The sequence below is a fragment of the Gymnodraco acuticeps genome, unplaced genomic scaffold, assembly GCF_902827175.1.
Source record: "Gymnodraco acuticeps unplaced genomic scaffold, fGymAcu1.1, whole genome shotgun sequence".
Taxonomy (NCBI): domain Eukaryota; kingdom Metazoa; phylum Chordata; class Actinopteri; order Perciformes; family Bathydraconidae; genus Gymnodraco; species Gymnodraco acuticeps.
The window spans coordinates 43,313-65,565 of record NW_022991649.1 but is presented as its reverse complement, the minus strand read 5'-3'; the positions used below and the strand labels follow the sequence as shown (position 1 = coordinate 65,565).

At 44.5% G+C, this 22,253-nt stretch overlaps 1 protein-coding gene across 1 annotated transcript in view; it reads left to right on the top strand.

Moving 5' to 3' along the window:
• Nucleotides 1-3,064: 3,064 nt before the first annotated feature.
• LOC117534361 (serine/threonine-protein kinase Nek5-like) overlaps nucleotides 3,065-22,253 on the top strand; it is a gene marked incomplete at its 5' end in the record, with an annotated part of 22,479 nt that continues 3,290 nt past the window's right edge. The window contains 8 exon segments of the mRNA XM_034198537.1: nucleotides 3,065-3,143; nucleotides 7,726-7,827; nucleotides 8,926-9,006; nucleotides 11,552-11,620; nucleotides 12,978-13,070; nucleotides 14,054-14,228; nucleotides 16,841-16,960; nucleotides 19,898-19,982. Coding sequence (XP_034054428.1) covers nucleotides 8,974-9,006; nucleotides 11,552-11,620; nucleotides 12,978-13,070; nucleotides 14,054-14,228; nucleotides 16,841-16,960; nucleotides 19,898-19,982 — 575 coding nt within the window.

Below are 22,253 nucleotides of genomic sequence, written 5' to 3'. Positions count from 1 at the left end.
CACTCGTCACTCTCTGCATAAAGTCACTCGTCACTCTCTGCATAAAGTCACCGTCCACTCTCTACATAAGTACCCGTCACTCTCTACATAAAGTCACTCGTTCACTCTCTACATAAAGTCACTCGTCACTCTCTACATAAAGTCACCCGTCACTCTCTACATAAAGTCACTCGTCACTCTCTGCATAAAGTCACTCGTCACTCTCTGCATAAAGTCACCCGTCACTCTCTACATAAAGTAACCCGTCACTCTCTACATAAAGTAACCCGTCACTCTCTACATAAAGTCACTCGTCACTCTCTACATAGAGTCACTCGTTACTCTCAGGCCCGCCCCTCCCTACAGGCAGACCACGCAGACTGCTGAAGTTTCAAATGTTCTCTTTGGTTCAGTTGTCACAGACTGATCCAGATCCTGAATGTTCTCCTGTCTGACCGTGGCTGTCCTCTGTCTCCTGCTATCTGTATGTTGCGCAGTGTATCTCTGAGCGGTGGTGAGTCCACTGTGCACATGGGCAACATGTCCTCTACTATGAAGGATGCTACAAGCCTGTCCATCTCTGATTTGGTTAGCGCTCCTCCACATTCTAATTGTTGCTGCTTCGGAGTCGGCGGCGGCACACTCACAACATCCTCCCTCTGGGTCCGGGGGTCCTTAGCTATTAGCTTCACCTCAGCATGTGTTCTTTGCAGGTGCTTGTTGAGGTTTGACCATAGGGTTTGACGTGGTGTTTTTCCAGCAGTGGATAGCAGCTTCTGGCCTGGACACAGTTTCACCTCACCGTCACAGTCCTGTCTATTCTTCGGACCAACTCAAAGTATGGGCATACCCTCCACCCCTCGAGAGTTTACGCTGACTCAGCCATGTGTACCCAGCACTGCACGTGGAGATGTGGACGCGCAAATCGCGCAGATTACGTACATATAAACCTGCGGCGGAAACCCCTCTCGTCTGTCAGTGTGATTATGACTGGTTGTTAGTAACGAAGTAACGCGTGTCGGGGCAATGTTAGTTTAGCTACAGTTTAGTGTGATTACTGATTATAAAAGCAACGCGTTACACTACTCCGTTACCGACAAGTAATATTATTACAGTAACTTTGTAACGCGTTACACCCAACTCTGATCATGACTTGTGATGAGCTTTCAGAAACACATTATTATATGTGTGTGTGTGGTGTGTGTGTGTGTGTGTGTGTGTGTGTGTGTTACCTTTATAGACTCTCTCTCCAACACCGTTCTCAGACTCCCATCCCGTCACATATTGACGGACGGTCAGGGCCCCTCCCCGTCGCTATATGACGTACAGGGTACCCCTTGCCCGTCAGGCTTCTATGGGCAGGGCGTCCCATAGACCTAAAACGCATTTTAATTGGCCAAATGAACCTTAAAATAGGCCTTTTCCACCGAGAATAACACGAAGGTCTGCCATTGTTGTTGATTCACGTGGTCTATGAAGGTCTATGGGACGCCCTGCCCGTAGAAGCCTGACGGTCAAGGGGTCCGCTGTCCGCAATGAAGGTCTATGGGACGCCCTGCCCTTAGAAGCCTGACGGGCAAGGGGTACCCTGTACGTCACATAGCGACGGGGAGGGGCCCTGACCGTCCGTCAATATGTGACGGGATGGGAGTGAGAACGTGTTGCTCTCATCACACACACACACACACACACACACACACACACACCACACACACCACCACACACACGCGCGTCTGCATAGGCGGCGCGTGAGGCTCAGGTTTGGGAAGGCTAAATAACTTTGTTTTCATCTTACGCTGCCGCTTTTCTATAGAAAAGAGATCAACTCAGTGAAAGCACCGCCTGCTGACCGATCAGAGCTCAGTGTGCGGAGTTTAAATCTATCAAGTCATATTACAGGATAAAGGAAATGCAGTTTAAACTGCCGTATGCAGAGAAGACGCCGACGTGTCGCACTTATCATTCATATCACACTGACATCACATCATCAATCAGATCATCGATCTCACATCGATATCACAATATTTCCTTATCTGAGTCAGCTTCTCGAGCCGTATCTGGCCGTGCAACACTTAGTTACATTGTCACATATACTGTATGCAGACGTATTATTTTAAGCAACACATTAAGTTGACGAAACACTCAACTCAAATGTAATAAAGTCAGATCCCCTCGTGTTTTAGATGGGGCAGTATCATAACACTGTTGTACGCTTTCAAACACTCGGTAGTTTATTTTTTAACGAGTTTGTTCTGTATTCTCCTTGCAGGTGCAACTATGTGGCTTGTATCCTGGATTATATGATTTAAGTCATCATGGATGTTTAAAGTTCATATTTGTCTAATATTAGTTATACTTTTCATTAATGAGTATGACGCTGGCGTTGTCAGTACACTTGTCGCTGTTTGTGATTGGTCAAATGTAGCTAACCCCACCCTTTCACGTGAACGCGTTCTCAGCTGGAGAGAGAAACCCTGGCTTGATTTACCGAGTTGATAACCAGCGCCGTAGGACCCGTTTAGCGAGATCTCGTTTGTTAGGGATAGTTAAGATAACTCAAACATCCAGGGTCTGTTGAACTGGCTTCGTGGTACAGGGCACAGGTGGCTGCATAGCAGCACTAATGTCAAAGACATTATATTTTTATTTGACCAGTATGCAGTTACACACAAATATTTGGGAAGGCTTATCCTGCCCTAGCCTACAGCACCCGCCGCCCCTGGGCGTCTGATAGAGAAATAGGTGAGATCTCCCTCTCTTCTGTTGCGTGGTTGCTGAGGTTCATCACATTTGTCTAGTCCATAATCTCATATCAGGGTTTAGTGATATGATTATTCTCTATGTTCAGATCAATCTGCACTGCAAAGTGTCCCATTGTGATGTCACTTATGTTTCAGAAGTCACAAAGGAGACCAATAGCGGCGTTGCAATTAAAATATAATACATTTGTAGTAAAAAGTGTTTAAAAATATGATTATTCTCTCTAAACACATTATTATTTGTGTGTGTGTGTGTGTGCCTGTGTGTGGTGTGGTGTGTGTGTGTGTGTGTGTGTTGTGTGTGTGTGTGTGGTGGTGTGTGTCAGTGTGGCTGCAGCTCGTCATGAATACCTGCAGCGGCGACACGACGCCAACCAGTACAAGCTGCGAGCGGAGAAACAGCTGGTGAGAGAAGCTCAGAGCTCATATTCATGTTTCTGATTCCTTTCTCATTCAATGAAAGGTGCTAGCTGCTCACTATCAGGTCCCTCCAGGTCAGACTCTATGGTCAGACCGCACTGCCACTCAGCTGGTTCTATGCTAGCTGCTCACTCAGGTCCCTCCAGGTCCGACTCTATGGCCAGACCGCACTGCCACTCAGCTGGTTCTATGCTAGCTGCTCACTCAGGTCCCTCCAGGTCCGACTCTATGGCCAGACCGCACTGCCACTCAGCTGGTTCTATGCTAGCTGCTCACTCAGGTCCCTCCAGGTCAGACTCTATGGTCAGACCGCACTTGCCACTCAGCTGGTTCTATGCTAGCTGCTCAGCTCAGGTCCCTCCAGGTCAGACCCTATGGTCAGACCGCACTGCCACTCAGCTGGTTTCTATGCTAGCTGCTCACTCAGGTCCCTCCAGGGTCAAGACTCTATGGTCAGACCGCACTGCCACTCAGCTGGTTCTATGCTAGCTGCTCACTCAGGTCCCTCCAGGTCAGACTCTATGGTCAGACCGCACTGCCACTCAGCTGGTTCTATGCTAGCTGCTCACTCAGGTCCCTCCAGGTCAGACTCTATGGTCAGACCGCACTGCAACTCAGCTGGTTCTATGCTAGCTGCTCACTCAGGTCCCTCCAGGTCAGACTCTATGGTCAGACCGCACTGTCACTCAGCTGGTTCTATGCTAGCTGCTCACTCAGGTCCCTCCAGGTCAGACTCTATGGTCAGACCGCACTGCCACTCAGCTGGTTCTATGCTAGCTGCTCACTCAGGTCCCTCCAGGTCAGACTCTATGGTCAGACCGCACTGCAACTCAGCTGGTTCTATGCTAGCTGCTCACTCAGGTCCCTCCAGGTCAGACTCTATGGTCAGACCGCACTGTCACTCAGCTGGTTCTATGCTAGCTGCTCACTCAGGTCCCTCCAGGTCAGACTCTATGGTCAGACCGCACTGCCACTCAGCTGGTTCTATGCTAGCTGCTCACTCAGGTCCCTCCAGGTCAGACTCTATGGTCAGACCGCACTGCCACTCAGCTGGTTCTATGCTAGCTGCTCACTCAGGTCCCTCTAGGTCAGACTCTATGGTCAGACCGCACTGCCACTCAGCTGGTTCTATGCTAGCTACTCACTCAGGTCCCTCTAGGTCAGACTCTATGGTCAGACCGCACTGTCACTCAGCTGGTTCTATGCTAGCTACTCACTCAGGTCCCTCCAGGTCAGACTCTATGGTCAGACCGCACTGCCACTCAGCTGGTTCTATGCTACCTGCTCACTCAGGTCCCTCCAGGTCAGACTCTAATGGTCAGACCGCACTGCCACTCAGCTGGTTCTATGCTAGCTGCTCACTCAGGTCCCTCTAGGTCAGACCCTATGGTCAGACCGCACTGCCACTCAGCTGGTTCTATGCTAGCTGCTCACTCAGGTCCCTCTAGGTCAGACTCTATGGTCAGACCGCACTGTCACTCAGCTGGTTCTATGCTAGCTACTCACTCAGGTCCCTCCAGGTCAGACTCTATGGTCAGACCGCACTGCCACTCAGCTGGTTCTATGCTACCTGCTCACTCAGGTTCCCTCCAGGTCAGACTCTATGGTCAGACCGCACTGCCACTCAGCTGGTTCTATGCTAGCTGCTCACTCAGGTCCTCCAGGTCAGACTCTATGGTCAGACCGCACTGCCACTCAGCTGGTTCTATGCTAGCTGCTCACTCAGGTCCCTCCAGGTCAGACCCTATGGTCAGACCGCACTGCCACTCAGCTGGTTCTATGCTACCTGCTCACTCAGGTCCCTCCAGGTCAGACTCTATGGTCAGACCGCACTGCCACTCAGCTGGTTCTATGCTAGCTGCTCACTCAGGTCCCTCTAGGTCAGACTCTATGGTCAGACCGCACTGCCACTCAGCTGGTTCTATGCTAGCTGCTCACTCAGGTCCCTCTAGGTCAGACTCTATGGTCAGACCGCACTGCCACTCAGCTGGTTCTATGCTAGCTGCTCACTCAGGTCCCTCCAGGTCAGACCCTATGGTCAGACCGCACTGCCACTCAGCTGGTTCTATGCTAGCTGCTCACTCAGGTCCCTCCAGGTCAGACTCTATGGTCAGACCGCACTGCCACTCAGCTGGTTCTATGCTACCTGCTCACTCAGGTCCCTCCAGGTCAGACTCTATGGTCAGACCGCACTGCCACTCAGCTGGTTCTATGCTAGCTGCTCACTCAGGTCCCTCCAGGTCAGACTCTATGGTCAGACCGCACTGCCACTCAGCTGGTTCTATGCTAGCTGCTCACTCAGGTCCCTCCAGGTCAGACCCTATGGTCAGACCGCACTGCCACTCAGCTGGTTCTATGCTAGCTGCTCACTCAGGTCCCTCCAGGTCAGACTCTATGGTCAGACCGCCACTGCCACTCAGCTGGTTCTATGCTAGCTGCTCACTCAGGTCCCTCTAGGTCAGACCCTATGGTCAGACCGCACTGCCACTCAGCTGGTTCTATGCTAGCTGCTCACTCAGGTCCCTCTAGGTCAGACCCTATGGTCAGACCGCACTGCCACTCAGCTGGTTCTATGCTAGCTGCTCACTCAGGTCCCTCCAGGTCAGACCCTATGGTCAGACCGCACTGCCACTCAGCTGGTTCTATGCTAGCTGCTCACTCAGGTCCCTCCAGGTCAGACTCTATGGTCAGACCGCACTGCCACTCAGCTGGTTTCAGAAAACACAACACTGTTCAAGAATAAATGGAGCACTGCAGAAAGGTGTCATATCAAAGGGACTGTATCGTTCAGGAGAACTTCCTGTTAGATATCAGAAGATGATAGAACTCTGCACTAGAGTGCTTTCAAGAGCAAGCTGTCGTATTCATGTAGGATTTACATCAAAGATGAGAAGTATGATGTACTTGAGTAAAAGTAGAAGTACTCAGATCTTGTTCTTGAGAAAAAGTAGAAGTATTCAGATCTTCTACTTGATTAAAAGTAGAAGTACTCAGATCTTGTTCTTGAGTAAAAGTAGAAGTACTCAGATCTTGTACTTGAGTAAAAGTAGAAGTACTCAGGTCTTGTACTTGAGTAAAAGTAGAAGTACTCAGGTCTTGTTCTTGAGTGAAAGTAGAAGTACTCAGATCTTGTTCTTGAGTAAAAGTAGAAGTACTCAGATCTTGTACTTGAGTAAAAGTAGAAGTACTCAGATCTTGTTCTTGAGTAAAAGTAGAAGTACTCAGATCTTGTACTTGAGTAAAAGTAGAAGTACTCAGGTCTTGTTCTTGAGTAAAAGTAGAAGTATTCAGATCTTGTACTTGATTAAAAGTAGAAGTACTGAGATCTTGTTCTTGAGTAAAAGTAGAAGTACTCAGATCTTGTACTTGAGTAAAAGTAGAAGTACTCAGGTCTTGTACTTGAGTAAAAGTAGAAGTACTCAGGTCTTGTACTTGAGTAAAAGTAGAAGTACTCAGGTCTTGTACTTGAGTAAAAGTAGAAGTACTCAGATCTTGTTCTTGAGTAAAAGTAGAAGTACTCAGTTCTTGAGTAAAAGTAGAAGTACTCAGGTCTTGTTCTTGATTAAAAGTAGAAGTACTCAGGTCTTGTTCTTGAGTAAAAGTAGAAATACTCAGGTCTTGTTCTTGATTAAAAGTAGAAGTACTCAGGTCTTGTACTTGAGTAAAAGTAGAAGTACTCAGGTCTTGTTCTTGAGTAAAAGTAGAAATACTCAGGTCTTGTTCTTGAGTAAAAGTAGAAATACTCAGGTCTTGTTCTTGAGTAAAAGTAGAAGTACTCAGATCTTGTACTTGAGTAAAAGTAGAAGTACTCAGATCTTGTTCTTGAGTAAAAGTAGAAGTACTCAGATCTTGTACTTGAGTAAAAGTAGAAGTACTCAGGTCTTGTTCTTGAGTAAAAGTAGAAGTACTCAGGTCTTGTTCTTGATTAAAAGTAGAAGTACTCAGGTCTTGTACTTGAGTAAAAGTAGAAGTACTCAGGTCTTGTTCTTGAGTAAAAGTAGAAGTACTCAGGTCTTGTACTTGAGTAAAAGTAGAAGTACTCAGGTCTTGTTCTTGAGTAAAAGTAGAAATACTCAGGTCTTGTTCTTGATTAAAAGTAGAAGTACTCAGGTCTTGTACTTGAGTAAAAGTAGAAGTACTCAGGTCTTGTTCTTGAGTAAAAGTAGAAGTACTCAGATCTTGTTCTTGATTAAAAGTAGAAGTACTCAGGTCTTGTACTTGAGTAAAAGTAGAAGTACTCAGGTCTTGTTCTTGATTACAAGTAGAAGTACTCAGGTCTTGTACTTGAGTAAAAGTAGAAGTACCAGGAATACTCTGTTACAGTAAAAGTCCTGCATTCAAAATGTTGAAGTAAAAGTATTCTCATCAAAATATAGTGAAAGTAGCGACAGTAAAAGTATTCATTGTGCAGATCAGATCAGCCGTGATTTGCTTATGTAGAAATATGAGTTTATATTCTGAAGAGTGCATCTTTTTGCTGAAATAAGCAGATCAATAAAAAGTATAAATAAAATCATTTAAAACTCAATCCGGTGCAGCGGTGATCTCTGACCCCTCTGACCTGCAGGGGCTGCGTCCGTGTACAGCGGAGCGCCACAGGAAGCCCGGGGGTCCGCAACAGGAAGTGAAACACCTGGGACTCCAACATGCCCCTGAGGACAGGAAGCAGGTGTGTTCATGTGAACTGTAAACACATCTGTCTGTCACCAAGCTTCTCTGTCCCAAGGTTTCGCAGTACGCAGTCTACTCTCCCGCAGCTGCTGCCTCTCTGTTGGACTCCGGTACTGCACCTTACTCACAAGACGTTGTTAAAAAAACAATGAGTGGGGGGCGAACGCACTAACCGCTCCGCCAACGCCACAGTCACCCCCGTCGAATGAGAATGTCTGTCGGGCCGGATGTGGCCCGCGGGCCGCCAGTTGGTGGTCACTGCCCTAGGTTTACTGCTTTGGGGGGGTGCTGCCTGAGCGGGGGGGGGGGGGGGGGGGGGTTATGGGATATATCTTTTTAAATCCTCTGGAGCAGAGAGGAGCTGTGGATTATTGTTATTGATTATTGCATCAGTGTTTCTTAGGGTCAAAAACACTGAACTCACAACTTCAAATGGAAGCGTTTAGTTTATTTAATAAAAGAGCACATGTTCGATGTGAAAAGTGACAGTAGATATAGATTAGTTGCTATTTGGTGCTATAGATATATAAAATACTTTTTTTTAAACACCTTGAATCGGGGGGGGGCGTGGGGCTCCGTCGGCGGGGCGCCGTCGGCGGGGCGCAGCGCCCCTCCAAGACAATGGTAGGGGAAACACTGCGTCTCTTCAATGTGTCTCAACCACAGACCTTAGTTCAGATAGTTTCCTAAACCCTATGGAGAGATCCCATTGGCTCTGAGACGAGGGGACAGGAAGTGGTGACCTGCTCCACTCTATACGAGCTGCATCGACTTCAATAAACAGAAACCGTGCAATTTCAAAGTGTAGTTTCAAAACATTTCTAACATCTTCTTCTCCTCGTTGACAAAAGTATTTCACTAGATATTAGAGACTGCAGTTTAAAAAGAGAGAAGCAGCTCTGCTTTTGGGCTGGAATGACTAAATGACTGATTAACAATGAGTGTGTGTGTGTGTGTGTGTGTGTGTGTGTGTGTGTGTGTGTGTGTGTGTGTGTGTGTGTGTGTGTGGTGTGTGTGTGTGTGTGTGTGTGTGTGTGTGTGTGTGTGTGTGTGTGTGAGTGTGTGTGTGTGTGTGTGTGTGTGTGTGTGTGTGTAGGAGTACCTGCGTCAGCTGGATGTCATCAGGCAGCAGTATCACCAGGAGATGAGACAGATGAAGCTGAGAGCTGAAGTTCAGGTACAAACACTTTAATAAAATCAAATGGAATAAAAACAACGTGTTTCCACTTCAGGCTCAGGTTGAAGGTCATGTGTTGAAGGTCATATGTTGAAGGTTGAAGGTCATATGTAGAAGGTCATGTGTTGAAGGTTGAAGGTCATGTGTTGAAGGTCATATGTAGAAGGTTGAAGGTCATGTGTAGAAGGTTGAAGGTCATGTGTAGAAGGTAGAAGGTCATGTGTTGAAGGTTGAAGGTCATATGTAGAAGGTCATGTGTAGAAGGTTGAAGGTCATATGAAGAAGGTCATGTGTAGAAGGTTATGTGTAGAAGGTCATGTGTAGAAGGTTGAAGGTCATGTGTTGAAGGTCATGTGTTGAACATTGAAGGTCATGTGTGGAAGGTCATGTGTTGAAGGTTGAAGGTCATGTGTAGAAGGTAGAAGGTCATGTGTTGAAGGTTGAAGGTCATGTGTAGAAGGTAGAAGGTCATGTGTTGAAGGTTGAAGGTCATGTGTAGAAGGTCATGTGTTGAAGGTTGAAGGTCATGTGTTGAACGTTGAAGGTCATGTGTAGAAGGTTGAAGGTCATGTGTTGAAGGTCATGTGTTGAACGTTGAAGGTCATGTGTAGAAGGTCATGTGTAGAAGGTTGAAGGTCATGTGTAGAAGGTTGAAGGTCATGTGTAGAAGGTCATGTGTAGAAGGTTGAAGGTCATGTGTAGAAGGTTGAAGGTCATGTGTTGAAGGTAGAAGGTCATGTGTAGAAGGTTGAAGGTCATGTGTTGAAGGTCATGTGTAGAAGGTCATGTGTAGAAGGTTGAAGGTCATGTGTAGAAGGTTGAAGGTCATGTGTTGAAGGTTGAAGGTCATGTGTTGAAGGTCATGTGTAGAAGGTTGAAGGTCATGTGTTGAAGGTAGAAGGTCATGTGTAGAAGGTTGAAGGTCATGTGTTGAAGGTTGAAGGTCATGTGTTGAAGGTAGGTCATGTGTAGAAGGTAGAAGGTCATGTGTTGAAGGTAGAAGGTCATGTGTTGAAGGTAGAAGGTCATGTGTAGAAGGTTGAAGGTCATGTGTTGAAGGTCATGTGTAGAAGGTAGAAGGTCATATGTAGAAGGTAGAAGGTCATGTGTAGAAGGTTGAAGGTCATGTGTTGAAGGTAGAAGGTCATGTGTAGAAGGTAGAAGGTCATGTGTTGAAGGTAGAAGGTCATGTGTTGAAGGTAGAAGGTCATGTGTAGAAGGTTGAAGGTCATGTGTTGAAGGTCATGTGTAGAAGGTAGAAGGTCATATGTAGAAGGTCATGTGTAGAAGGTTGAAGGTCATGTGTTGAAGGTTGAAGGTCATGTGTAGAAGGCTGAAGGTCATATGTAGAAGGTAGAAGGTCATGTGTAGAAGGTTGAAGGTCATGTGTTGAAGGTTGAAGGTCATATGTTGAAGGTTGAAGGTCATGTGTAGAAGGTTGAAGGCCATGTGTTGAAGGTCATGTGTAGAAGGTTGAAGGTCATGTGTAGAAGGTTGAAGGTCATGTGTAGAAGGTCATGTGTTGAAGGTTGAAGGTCATGTGTAGAAGGCTGAAGGTCATATGTAGAAGGTCATGTGTAGAAGGTTGAAGGTCATTTGTAGAAGGTCATGTGTAGAAGGTCATGTGTAGAAGGTTGAAGGTCATGTGTAGAAGGTTGAAGGTCATGTGTAGAAGGTTGAAGGTCATGTGTCGAAGGTTGAAGGTCATGTGTAGAAGGTTGAAGGTCATGTGTAGAAGGTCATGTGTAGAATGTTGAAGGTCATGTGTAGAATGTTGAAGGTCATGTGTAGAAGGTAGAAGGTCATGTGTAGAAGGTCATGTGTCGAAGGTTGAAGGTCATATGTAGAAGGTTGAAGGTCATGTGTAGAAGGTAGAAGGTCATGTGTTGAAGGTCATGTGTAGAAGGTCATGTGTAGAAGGTTGAAGGTCATTTGTAGAAGGTCATGTGTAGAAGGTCATGTGTAGAAGGTTGAAGGTCATGTGTAGAAGGTCATGTGTAGAAGGTTGAAGGTCATGTGTAGAAGGTTGAAGGTCATGTGTCGAAGGTTGAAGGTCATGTGTAGAAGGTTGAAGGTCATGTGTAGAAGGTCATGTGTAGAATGTTGAAGGTCATGTGTAGAAGGTAATGTGTAGAATGTTGAAGGTCATGTGTAGAAGGTTGAAGGTCATGTGTAGAAGGTCATGTGTCGAAGGTTGAAGGTCATGTGTAGAAGGTTGAAGGTCATGTGTAGAAGGTTGAAGGTCATGTGTAGAAGGTCATGTGTAGAATGTTGAAGGTCATGTGTAGAAGGTTGAAAGTCATGTGTAGAAGGTTGAAGGTCATGTGTAGAAGGTTGAAGGTCATGTGTAGAAGGTCATGTGTAGAATGTTGAAGGTCATGTGTTGAAGGTCATGTGTAGAAGGTTGAAGGTCATGTGTAGAAGGTTGAAGGTCATGTGTAGCATTCAGGAAGTTGAAAAGAGTAAGACCCCCCAACTTTGCTCTGTAACTTCATTTTGAACCATAATACAGAATAAAACATTTCATCATGTTTCACTGCGTCAGCCTCAGCCACTCCTCAAACAAGGAACCTTTGTGCTGGAGAAACCCAGAGGGCCAGCTGCACCTGCTCAGGTAAACACTGACAACACACTTTATCAACACATCAATAATATGATCGCTACTCATGACACGTCCTCTGTTGTTTTTGATTATATTGTCTTTGTTTTTGTATCTTGTACGGCGACCTTGAGAGCCTTGAAAGGTGCCATATGAATGTGATGCAGCGCCATGCAGCTTTAAAGGAGACAAGGAGGCGTTGGGCGATACAAAAAGACACGTAATGAGGATAAACAGTTCAGTTTAGGCATATATACCTTAAAGCGTATGACCCTAGTGTAGTACCGCACTTTCGTCAATAATGGTATTTATCTGCTCGAGTTGTGTGCTTCCATTATTACAAATGTTTTCAACAATTTTACAACTCAGAGAAATGGGGCGAAGCCTGCGAGCTAGTTCAGGAAGTCAACTCAAGGATACATTTACACGTGACGCGCCTCCTCCCTCTGACAATCAACCAATCTCAATCTCATCCAGTGATGAAAAACAAAGGGGGTGTTGGCCTGTGTCACCTCATATTAATACCCCAGTGAAACAGGCGGCGGCAGCGGCAGCGGCGGCGGCGGCGGCAGCGAAGCAGAGGCAGCAGAGGCAGCAGCAGCGAAGCAGAGGCAGCAGACCTGGCAGCTCAAATAGAGCATCAGGTCAAGGGTCATGTGTTTTGTTGGCTGTAAGAGGGACGAGGCGCGTCACATGTAAATGTATCAAGTCGGCTCGAGTTGACTTCCTGAACTAACTTTGCAGGCTTCTCCCCGTCAGTCTGAACACTGAGGGTTCTCAGTGACATGAATCGTGGAGCTTCTCTCCAGAAATCAAACATGCCATTATAATATGTAAGTCAGAACAAACTAACAACAATACCTAGCGTATTAGTCTCTGACAGCATTTCCTCTTATGTCTCGGCTGCAGGACATGGAGGCAGCTCTGAGGAAACTCAGAGAGGAGGTCAACTAAACATTCAGCTCAGGAGAGTTTCATACTTTCCAGATTGAAAACATTTGAATACTTCACGTAAAATAACACAAACGACCAGCTCTGGTTTTAGCTTTCCATTCAAAGTCATGGAAGTTTGTAAAACATTGAGTGAAGCAGCCAGACTGCATAGTCCTGCTCTCAGTGGAGGACCGAATGGATTTACAGCACAGTGAGGATGGAGGTGTCTGTTGGAGTTAATGTACAGGCTTCTTTATCTTCAACAGCCTTGAAACGATATTTGTTTACACTACTTGCGCTGTTCTATGGAGGCCCAGCAAACCCACGAAAACCTCTCTAAACAACAGCAAAAGTGTGAATCTGAATGTTCCTCCTCACCGAAAGAAATGAGTAACCCCTGACCAGATGATGAGTGTTTGTTTGTGTGTAATTTCTACAGAAAGGAATCATGTTTGAAATACGGTTGGATGATGAAGAAGAGGAAGCAGAGGAGGAAGAGGGGGATGGAAGAGAAAAGCAGCAGCAGGAGGAGGTAAGGATGTGCAGAGAGAACTGGATCCAGCGTTGGAGGCGGGACCTCGTTCATTCCCTGTTCGAGCTGGGTCGTTTATTTAGTTCAAAATGATCCGCTGATTTACAGGCGTTTCTTTCCCAATGTGAGTCAATGGGAAAAAGTATTTTCGTGCCCATAGAGCGGAGCAGGGAGGACGTGTTTGTGTAGGTCGACCCTGAAGGAAGCGGCTGGTTCCCTCGACAGAAAGCAACCGGGTTTCTCCAGAGGGTTTAGGAATATTGTAAAAAATAAGGTCTGTGGAAAACGAACCTGTTTGATAAATGTTTTGTTCAGGATAATCTCCACATGTCTACTTTCATAATGTTCTAATCATAAATCTAATGTCCAGAAGCTAAATGCTAACGTCCAGCAGCACGACTTCAACGTCACGCCGACTTCAGATCCAGATTCAAACACACAGATTCTAGATGGAACGAGTTGAAGCGTTTGTTTGAACACTTTGCAGGAGGCAGGGACTTGCTCTCAAGCAGAACAGAAACTAACTCAGAGGAGTGTTCACGTGTTCGGCGTAATGACGTACAACGTCCACGACTTCTGTAGTCCTATTCAGCCACTTGGTAACAACCATCGTTTCTCAGACACGTCAACTCTTTAGAAATCACCAGTGGGGTCTCTGCTGATGGATTTAATGTGGAACAAAACGTGATCCGTGTCTTCAATGAGTCTCAAACACAGACCTTAGTTCAGATATCTTCCTAAACCCTATGGAGAGATCCCATTGGCTCTGAGACAGGGGAACAGGAAGTGGTGACATGCTAACTTCCGGGTTTGAGGACTCATCACTGCACCACTCTATAGACGTCACGGACTCAAACGGAAGTTGTAGTACCGCCGTTTGGCCACTACAATAATTTGCTTAAACGGCTGCCGCTCTTCATGGGGTTTTGGTAAGAGACCTCTCCTCTTTTCTCTCTCTCCTTCTGTTCCTGAACTCTGAACAGGAAGTGGACCCTCTGAACCGGACTCTGAGCTTCCAGGAGGGGGAGGAGCTGAAGCTCAGGGATTGGTCAGAGGGGAGGAGGGGGTGGAGCCAGAGGACTCCTCAGACTCTACTGGACGCCCTCGCCAACATGGAGGTGAACTCCAACCACAGCACGGCTGTCATCGAGGAACCAGGTGCAGTACACCTGTAATACAGCTGTATATAATGGTATACTAGTTAGTTAGTTCGTATGTAGGTTAGTTAGTGAGTTAGTCAGTCAGTTACTCAGTTAATTGGTATACACTCAGTTAGTTAGTAAGTCAGTTAGTGGGTTAGTCATTAGGTTAGTTTGTGAGTAAGTCAGTTAGTTGTTACTGAGTTATTTGCTTAGTTAGACATGTAGTTAGCAGGAACGTTGGTAGGTTTATTTGTTAGTCAGTCTGTTCGTTTGTTAATTAATTAGTTAGTTAGTAAGTTAGTTAGATCGTCCGATAGTTAGTCAGTAAGTCAGTTAGTTAGTTACTTAGTTAAACTCAGTTATTAGTTATTTAGTAAGTTAGCCAGTCAGTTAGGTAGATAGATAGTTAGTTATTTAGTAAATTAGTCAGTTAGCTGTTTTTTTGTACGTCAGTTAGTAGGTTTGTCTGTTAGTCAATTAGTTAGTGAGTTAATTAGTGAGTTATTGGTTAGTGAGTTAGTTAGTGAGTTAATTAGTGAGTTATTGGTTAGTGAGTTAGTTAGTGAGTTAATTAGTGAGTTATTGGTTAGTGAGTTAGTTAGTGAGTTATTGGTTAGTTACACTGAGATAGTTAGTTAGGTAGTAGGTTAGGATGTTTGTTAATCAGTCATTTAGTCAGTCAGTTGTTAGGTAAGTTAGTAGGTTTGTTTGTTTGTTAGTTAGTTAATTGGTAAGTTACAATCAATCAGTCGGTTACTTAGTTAGATGGTTAATTATTTCAGATGTTCAGTTAGTAAGTACGTTTGTTTTTAGTCAGTCAGTTAGTGAGGCAGTTAGTTAGTTAGTTAATTAGTTAGTTACTTAGTTGGTTAGTTAGTAAGTCAGTTTTTCTTTTTCTTGTAGAGCGGCTGAAGGCTCTGGACCCCTGCTGGTTAAACCCAGTCTCACAAAAAAAATGTGAAATAGCTACGTCGGTCCACAGGGCAAAACGTAGCATATTCACAAATAACCCTCTCAAGACGTGACATGGATACAATATGTGTTCCTATTCATTTCTAATGAGCAGTGTCCGTGTCACGTGATCGCACACTTTCCCAGCGCGAGAAAAAAACACATGGCGGACACCCGATTTATTTTTAGTGGAAAATCCTAAATTGTAGGAGAGTTTGGCGTTAAAATGCTTTTTGATTACATTTCTAGCGAGAAGTGTATATTGTACTTTCAGACTCTACGTCCAGTGGATGAGTAGGATCCATAGTTTGATAGATATTACCAAGATTATTTGAGCTCCATGTTTTTTTTTACAAAATATTGTATCCATGTCACGTCTTGAGTAGTGTTAATTTCGTCAGCTATTTTTTTATTTAGTTTTAGTCCTTTGTTACATTTCCTTTTTAGTTTTAGTCATATTTAGTCACCTTCATCCTGTTTTTATTTAGTCAAGTTTTAGTCGACTAAAAGTCTGAGCATTTTAGTCTTATTTTAGTCAAAGAAAACTAATTATTTTAGTCAACGAGTACACAATTGATCACTCACTCGCGCTGACGGGGGGTATTCGGTTAACGCGAATGCGACCACTGCTCCCAAGCCCTGTTGTTGCCATTTTATTTTATTTTGAATAAGGTTAGTTAGACCATGAGTTAGACCCGAGTCTTCCTGACAGTTCACAGTGTGCAGCTGCCCGGTGTAATTCAAATGTACCGCCGCGCGCAGCACAGATACACAGCTGCTGCCCAGCCGCAGCACGGACACACAGCTGCTGCCCAGCCGCAGCACGGACACACAGCTGCTGTCCAGCCGCAGCACAGACTCACAGCTGCTGCCCAGCCGCAGCACGGACACACACAGCTGCTGCCCAGCCGCAGCACGGACACACAGCTGCTGCCCAGCCGCAGCACAGACTCACAGCTGCTGCCCAGCCGCAGCACAGACTCACAGCTGCTGCCCAGCCGCAGCACAGACACACACAGCTGCTGCCCAGCCGCAGCACGGACACACACAGCTGCTGCCCAGCTGCAGCACAGACACACACAGCTGCTGCCCAGCCGCAGCACCGGAAATGGAACTGCTGGGAGAAAAACTGACGATCAGAGATGTAACGTTTTCTTTGATAATATTTCGTCTCCTCATTTTTCATCAACGAAAGTAAAGAGAGATTTTGGCATAGTTTTTATTTAGTAAACTACATTTTCGTCTCGTCACTTTTCGTCAACGATATTGTATGATGATTTCGTTGCAGTTATTGTTTACTGCCGTCGGTGCCGTCTCGTCATCGTCTCGTTTTCGTCATGGAAAAAAAGGTCGTTGACGAACATATTTCGTCATAGTTTTAGTCAACGAAATTAACACTAGTCTTGAGAGGGTTATTTGTGAATATACTACGTTTTGCCCGGTGGACAAACGGAGCTGTTACACGTTTTTGTGTGAGACTGTGTGGGTCAAACAGAAAGGTGGAGTGTAGGTGGTGCAGTGAGGAGAATGGAAGGTTCAGGTTCTTTATTTGTTCCCGTAGGTAGATTTAGTTTGCAGATAAAAAGACAAGCAGAAGACCTGAGAGTGTGGGGGGGGGGTTTGTTGATGTGCAGGAGGTCACAAAGGAACTGATATACTTAGTGTATGCCCCCCCAGGTGAAGAGGCAGCAGGTCGCAGACATTGGGTCGCTGTCCCCCCCTCCACCCTGCTGATCGCCCTCTCTCAGGCACAACTCTCATCATCCACTATCAACTCTACTCTACCTGAAACTGCAGGTCAGACATCACATTGACCTGCATTAGTGGTGACAAGATAAATCACAATGATCCTTTCCATTGGCTTGTTCTGGATGTGCGTACAGTGCACATATAACTATAGTGATAATTCCTCATAACATCAATAAATACTCCAGTACATGACTATCAGAAGATTGAGGTATTTTGTCGAGCAATGTGTTATTCAAAAGTCTCTCCCAGTGGATGATGTTGTTCACCATATGCTGTGAGTGTCACGATATTCATGTTATGTCACGTTTTTATGTCTAGGTTTGGGTTTATTTTGCTGTTCTGTTCTCCCTGTCATGTTTTCCTCCTGGGTTATTGTCTGGTCCTCTCCCTGTGTTTTTCCTCCTGTCGTTAGTTTCCCTGGTGTGTCTAGTTGTCTGAGTGTGTGTGCCCTTGTGTTTCTCCTCCCCTGCCCGGCTGTTTCTCGTCTTGTGATTACCCCTCCCTGTATTTAGTCTCGTCTCTTCCTGTGTTCAGTGTTGGTTCATTGTTTGTCGTTCCCTTCATGTCACGCTCCATGTTTGTCCTCGAAGTTTTGGTCCTGGATTATTTACTCGTGCTCCCCTGTTTTTTGGTAATGCTAACTTTGTCTCTTGTCTTGTTTTGTCATCGGCTTTTTTTTGTAAATTAAAGCTCGCTTTTTGTTAATACTGCTTTTGGGTCCTACCTTTTCCACGCACCCTGACAGTGAGAGCAAATTGTATCTTGTAAACGAAACATTTAGATTGATAATATTGCTAAACAGATATTTATTTGGTGCTAAAAGTAGAAGTACCAGAGTGTAGGAATACTCTGTTACAGTAAAAGTCACATTCAAAATGTTCCTCAAGTGAAAGTAGAAAAGTATTCTCATCAAAATATAGTGAAAGTAGCGACAGTAAAAGTATTCGTTGTGCAGATTGGTCCATTTCAGAATAATATATATGATGTGTTTTATAATGGTTGATCATGAAAGTGTTCTCAAAGCTGGTGAAGGTGCAGCTAGTTTGAATGACTTTGTATTCTGCAGGGTAGCTGGTGGATTTACTCCAGGTGGAACTAAAGTCTGATTCAACACTTGATTAGATTTCAAATCATTCATCCACATCTGTGAAGTAACTAAAGGTACATACATGTAGGGGAGGAAAAGTACACAGTAGCAACACATTTTCTTCAAGGTTGTGTCTTCCTGGTCGAATGTACTTATTGTAAGTCGCTTTGGACAAAAGCGTCAGCTAAATGCAATGTAATAACATGGAAATACTCAAGTAAACTACAAGTATCTCACAATATAACTTATACAGTGGGGCAAAAAAGTATTTAGTCAGCCACCAATTGTGCAAGTTCTCCCACTTAAAAAGATGAGAGAGGCCTGTAATCTTCATCCTAGGTACACTTCAACTATGAGAGACAGAATGGGGGGAAAGAATCCAGGAAATCACATTGTAGGATTTTTAATGAATTAATTGGTAAATTCCTCGGTAAAATAAGTATTTGGTCACCTACAAACAAACAAGATGTCTGGCTCTCACAGACCTGTAACTTCTTCTTTAAGAGCCTCCTCTGTCCTCCACTCGTTAACTGTATTAATGGCACCTGTTTGAACTCGTTATCAGTATAAAAGACACCTGTCCACAACCTCAAACAGTCACACTCCAAACTCCACTATGGCCAAGACCAAAGAGCTGTCAAAGGACACCAGAAACAAAATTGTAGACGTGCACCAGGCTGGGAAGACTGAATCTGCAATAGGTAAGCAGCTTGGTGTGAAGAAATCAACTGTGGGAGCAATTATTAGAAGATGGAAGACATACAAGACCACTGATAATCTCCCTCGATCTGGGGCTCCACGCAAGATCTCACCCCGTGGGGTCAAAATGATCACAAGAACGGTGAGCAAAGATCCCAGAACCACACGGGGGGACCTAGTCAATGACCTGCAGAGAGCTGGGACCAAAGTAACAAAGGCTACCATCAGTAACACACTACGCCGCCAGGGACTCAAATCCTGCAGTGCCAGATGTGTCCCCCTGCTTAAGCCAGTACATGTCCAGACTCCAGGCCCGTCTGAAGTTTGCTAGAGAGCATTTAGATGATCCAGAAGAGAATTGGGAGAATGTCATATGGTCAGATGAAACCAAAATAGAACTTTTTGGTAAAAACTCAACTAGACGTGTTTGGAGGAGAAAGAATGCTGAGTTGCATCCAAAGAACACCTACTGTGAAACATGGGGGTGGAAACATCATGCTTTGGGGCTGTTTTTCTGCAAAGGGACCAGGACCACTGATCCGTGTAAAGGAAAGAATGAATGGGGCCATGTATCGTGAGATTTTGAGTGACAACCTCCTTCCATCAGCAAGGGCATTGAAGATGAAACGTGGCTGGGTCTTTCAGCATGACAATGATCCCAAACACACCGCCCGGGCAACGAAGGAGTGGCTTCGTAAGAAGCATTTCAAGGTCCTGGAGTGGCCTAGCCAGTCTCCAGATCTCAACCCCATAGAAAATCTTTGGAGAGAGTTGAAAGTCCGTGTTGCCCAGCGACAGCCCCAAAACATCACTGCTCTGGAGGAGATCTGCATGGAGGAATGGGCCAAAATACCAGCAACAGTGTGTGAAAACCTTGTGAAGACAGAACACGTTTGACCTCTGTCATTGCCAACAAAGGGTATATAACAAAGTATTGAGATGAACTTTTGTTATTGACCAAATACTTATTTTCCTCCATAATTTGCAAATAAATTCTTGAAAAATCAGACAATGTGATTTTCTGGATTTTTTTTTTTTCTCATTCTGTCTCTCATAGTTGAGGTGTACCTAGGAGAAAATTACAGGCCTCTCATCTTTTTAAATGGGAGAACTTGCACAATTGGTGGCTGACTAAATACTTTTTTGCCCCACTGTAAGTAAATGTACACCTGTGTCCACTGAACTGTGTTTTCTGTTAGATTCAGAGGAAGAGGAGGAGGAGGAAGACTCTGATGTGGAAATGGATGAAGATGCTCTGGAGCTGCGGTCAGACGATGACGACACGTTAGTCGACTCCACTCCTTTTTATTTTGTGCTTTACCACTAGATTCCACCGGGTCCGTCTGCGGCGCGTTACGGCTGCGTTACGGCCGCGTTCTAGTCAATGGGTGCTATTCCACCAGACGCGCCAAGTTACGGCTCAGAAGCGTCCCAGAAGCGTCTCGCCGCTGGGCTCCGCTCAAAATAGGATTCAAGTCTATTTTTCGACGCGAGGCGTTGCAAAGGCAGGAAGTGGACCGGTCAGAGCATCCGGCCCATCCCCAAAATAAACTAAATTGCAGACCCTATCCCTCCGGTTTACAGGCACTGTGTAAATTATATATATAGAATAATTATGATGATGAATGCATTTTTTTACCGCTAAAATACAGCAACGCATCTTTGATTCCTGTCGTTTATAACTGGGATATTACAATTATTATTAACTGTGTCTGTACAAAGCAGCCTGTCCAGGAAACATGCCCAAATCAACAAAGACTGCGAGCCGGCAGGCAAGACGCTCTGCTTCTGAAATGCTTCTGAAACGCGACCGGTAGGGTATGACGCCGGAGGAGGCCGGACCAAAACCGCGCCGCAGACGGACCCGGTGGAATCTAGGGGTCAGAGTTTCAGTGGATAAGTTCAGTTATAAGTTAGCAAAATCCAACATCTCAGCTCTCACGGGGTTTCAGTTATTGTGTTGCAGATCATCCCTTAAACTCATCCCTTAAACTCATCCCTTAAACAGAACAGTGCTCATAATGAGGGGAGATATTAAGGGTCTATTTAAAGTTATTATGCAAATCAGTTACTGGGCTATTTTTTCAACTTACATTTGTTAGAACTTGTTTTAATTGACTGCATTTATGGAAAAAGTGGGTTTATTAACACATGAATACTGTGTGGTATGTATTTAGTCCATCAGTTAGTTAAGTAGTTAGTTAGTTAATTGGTTAGTTACACTCAGTTAGTTAGGTAGTTAATTAGTTAGTCAGTCAGTTAGTAAGACAGTTAATTGGATAGTTAAACTCAGTCAGTTAGTTAGCTAGTTAGTAGTTAATTGGTTAGTTACACTCAGTTAGTTCTTTGATGAGTTAGTCAGTCTGTTAATAAATTCGTTTTTTAGTCAATCAGTTTGCTAGGTAGTTAATTAGTCAGTTATTGGACAATTCATTTGTTAAACTCAGTCAGTTAGTCAGTTAGTTGGACAGTAATTGGTTAGTTAGGTAGTTAATTGGTTAGTTACACTCAGTCAGTTAGTTAATTACACTCAGTCAGTCAGTTAGGTAGTTAATTGGTTAGTTACACTCAGTCAGTTAGTTAGTTAATTGGTTAGTTACACTCAGTCAGTTAGTTAGTTAATTGGTTAGTTACACTCAATCAGTCAGTTAGGTAGTTAATTGGTTAGTTACACTCAGTCAGTTAGTTAGTTAATTGGTTAGTTACACTCAGTCAGTCAGTTAGGTAGTTAATTGGTTAGTTACACTCAGTCAGTTAGGTAGGTAGTTAATTGGTTAGTTACACTCAGTCAGTTAGTTAGTTAATTGGTTAGTTACACTCAGTCAGTCAGTTAGGTAGCAAATTGGTTAGTTACACTCAGTCAGTCAGTTAGGTAGTTAATTGGTTAGTTACACTCAGTCAGTCAGTCAGTTAGTTAATTGGTTAGTTACACTCAGTCAGTCAGTTAGTTAGTTAATTGGTTAGTTACACTCAGTCAGTCAGTTAGGTAGTAAATTGGTTAGTTACACTCAGTCAGTCAGTTAGGTAGTTAATTGGTTAGTTACACTCAGTCAGTTAGGTAGTTAATTGGTTAGTTACACTCAGTCAGTCAGTTAGGTAGTTAATTGGTTAGTTACACTCAGTCAGTCAGTTAGGTAGTTAATTGGTTAGTTACACTCAGTCAGTCAGTTAGGTAGTTAATTGGTTAGTTACAGTCAGTCAGTCAGTTAGGTAGTTAATTGGTTAGTTACACTCAGTCAGTCAGTTAGGTAGTTAATTGGTTAGTTACACTCAGTCAGTCAGTTAGGTAGTTAATTGGTTAGTTACACTCAGTCAGTTAGGTAGGTAGTTAATTGGTTAGTTACACTCAGTCAGTCAGTTAGGTAGTTAATTGGTTAGTTACACTCAGTCAGTCAGTTAGGTAGTTAATTGGTTAGTTACACTCAGTCAGTTAGTTAGTTAATTGGTTAGTTACACTCAGTCAGTCAGTTAGGTAGTTAATTCGTTAGTTACATTCAGTCAGTCAGTTAGGTAGTTAATTGGTTAGTTACAGTCAGTCAGTCAGGTAGGTAGTTA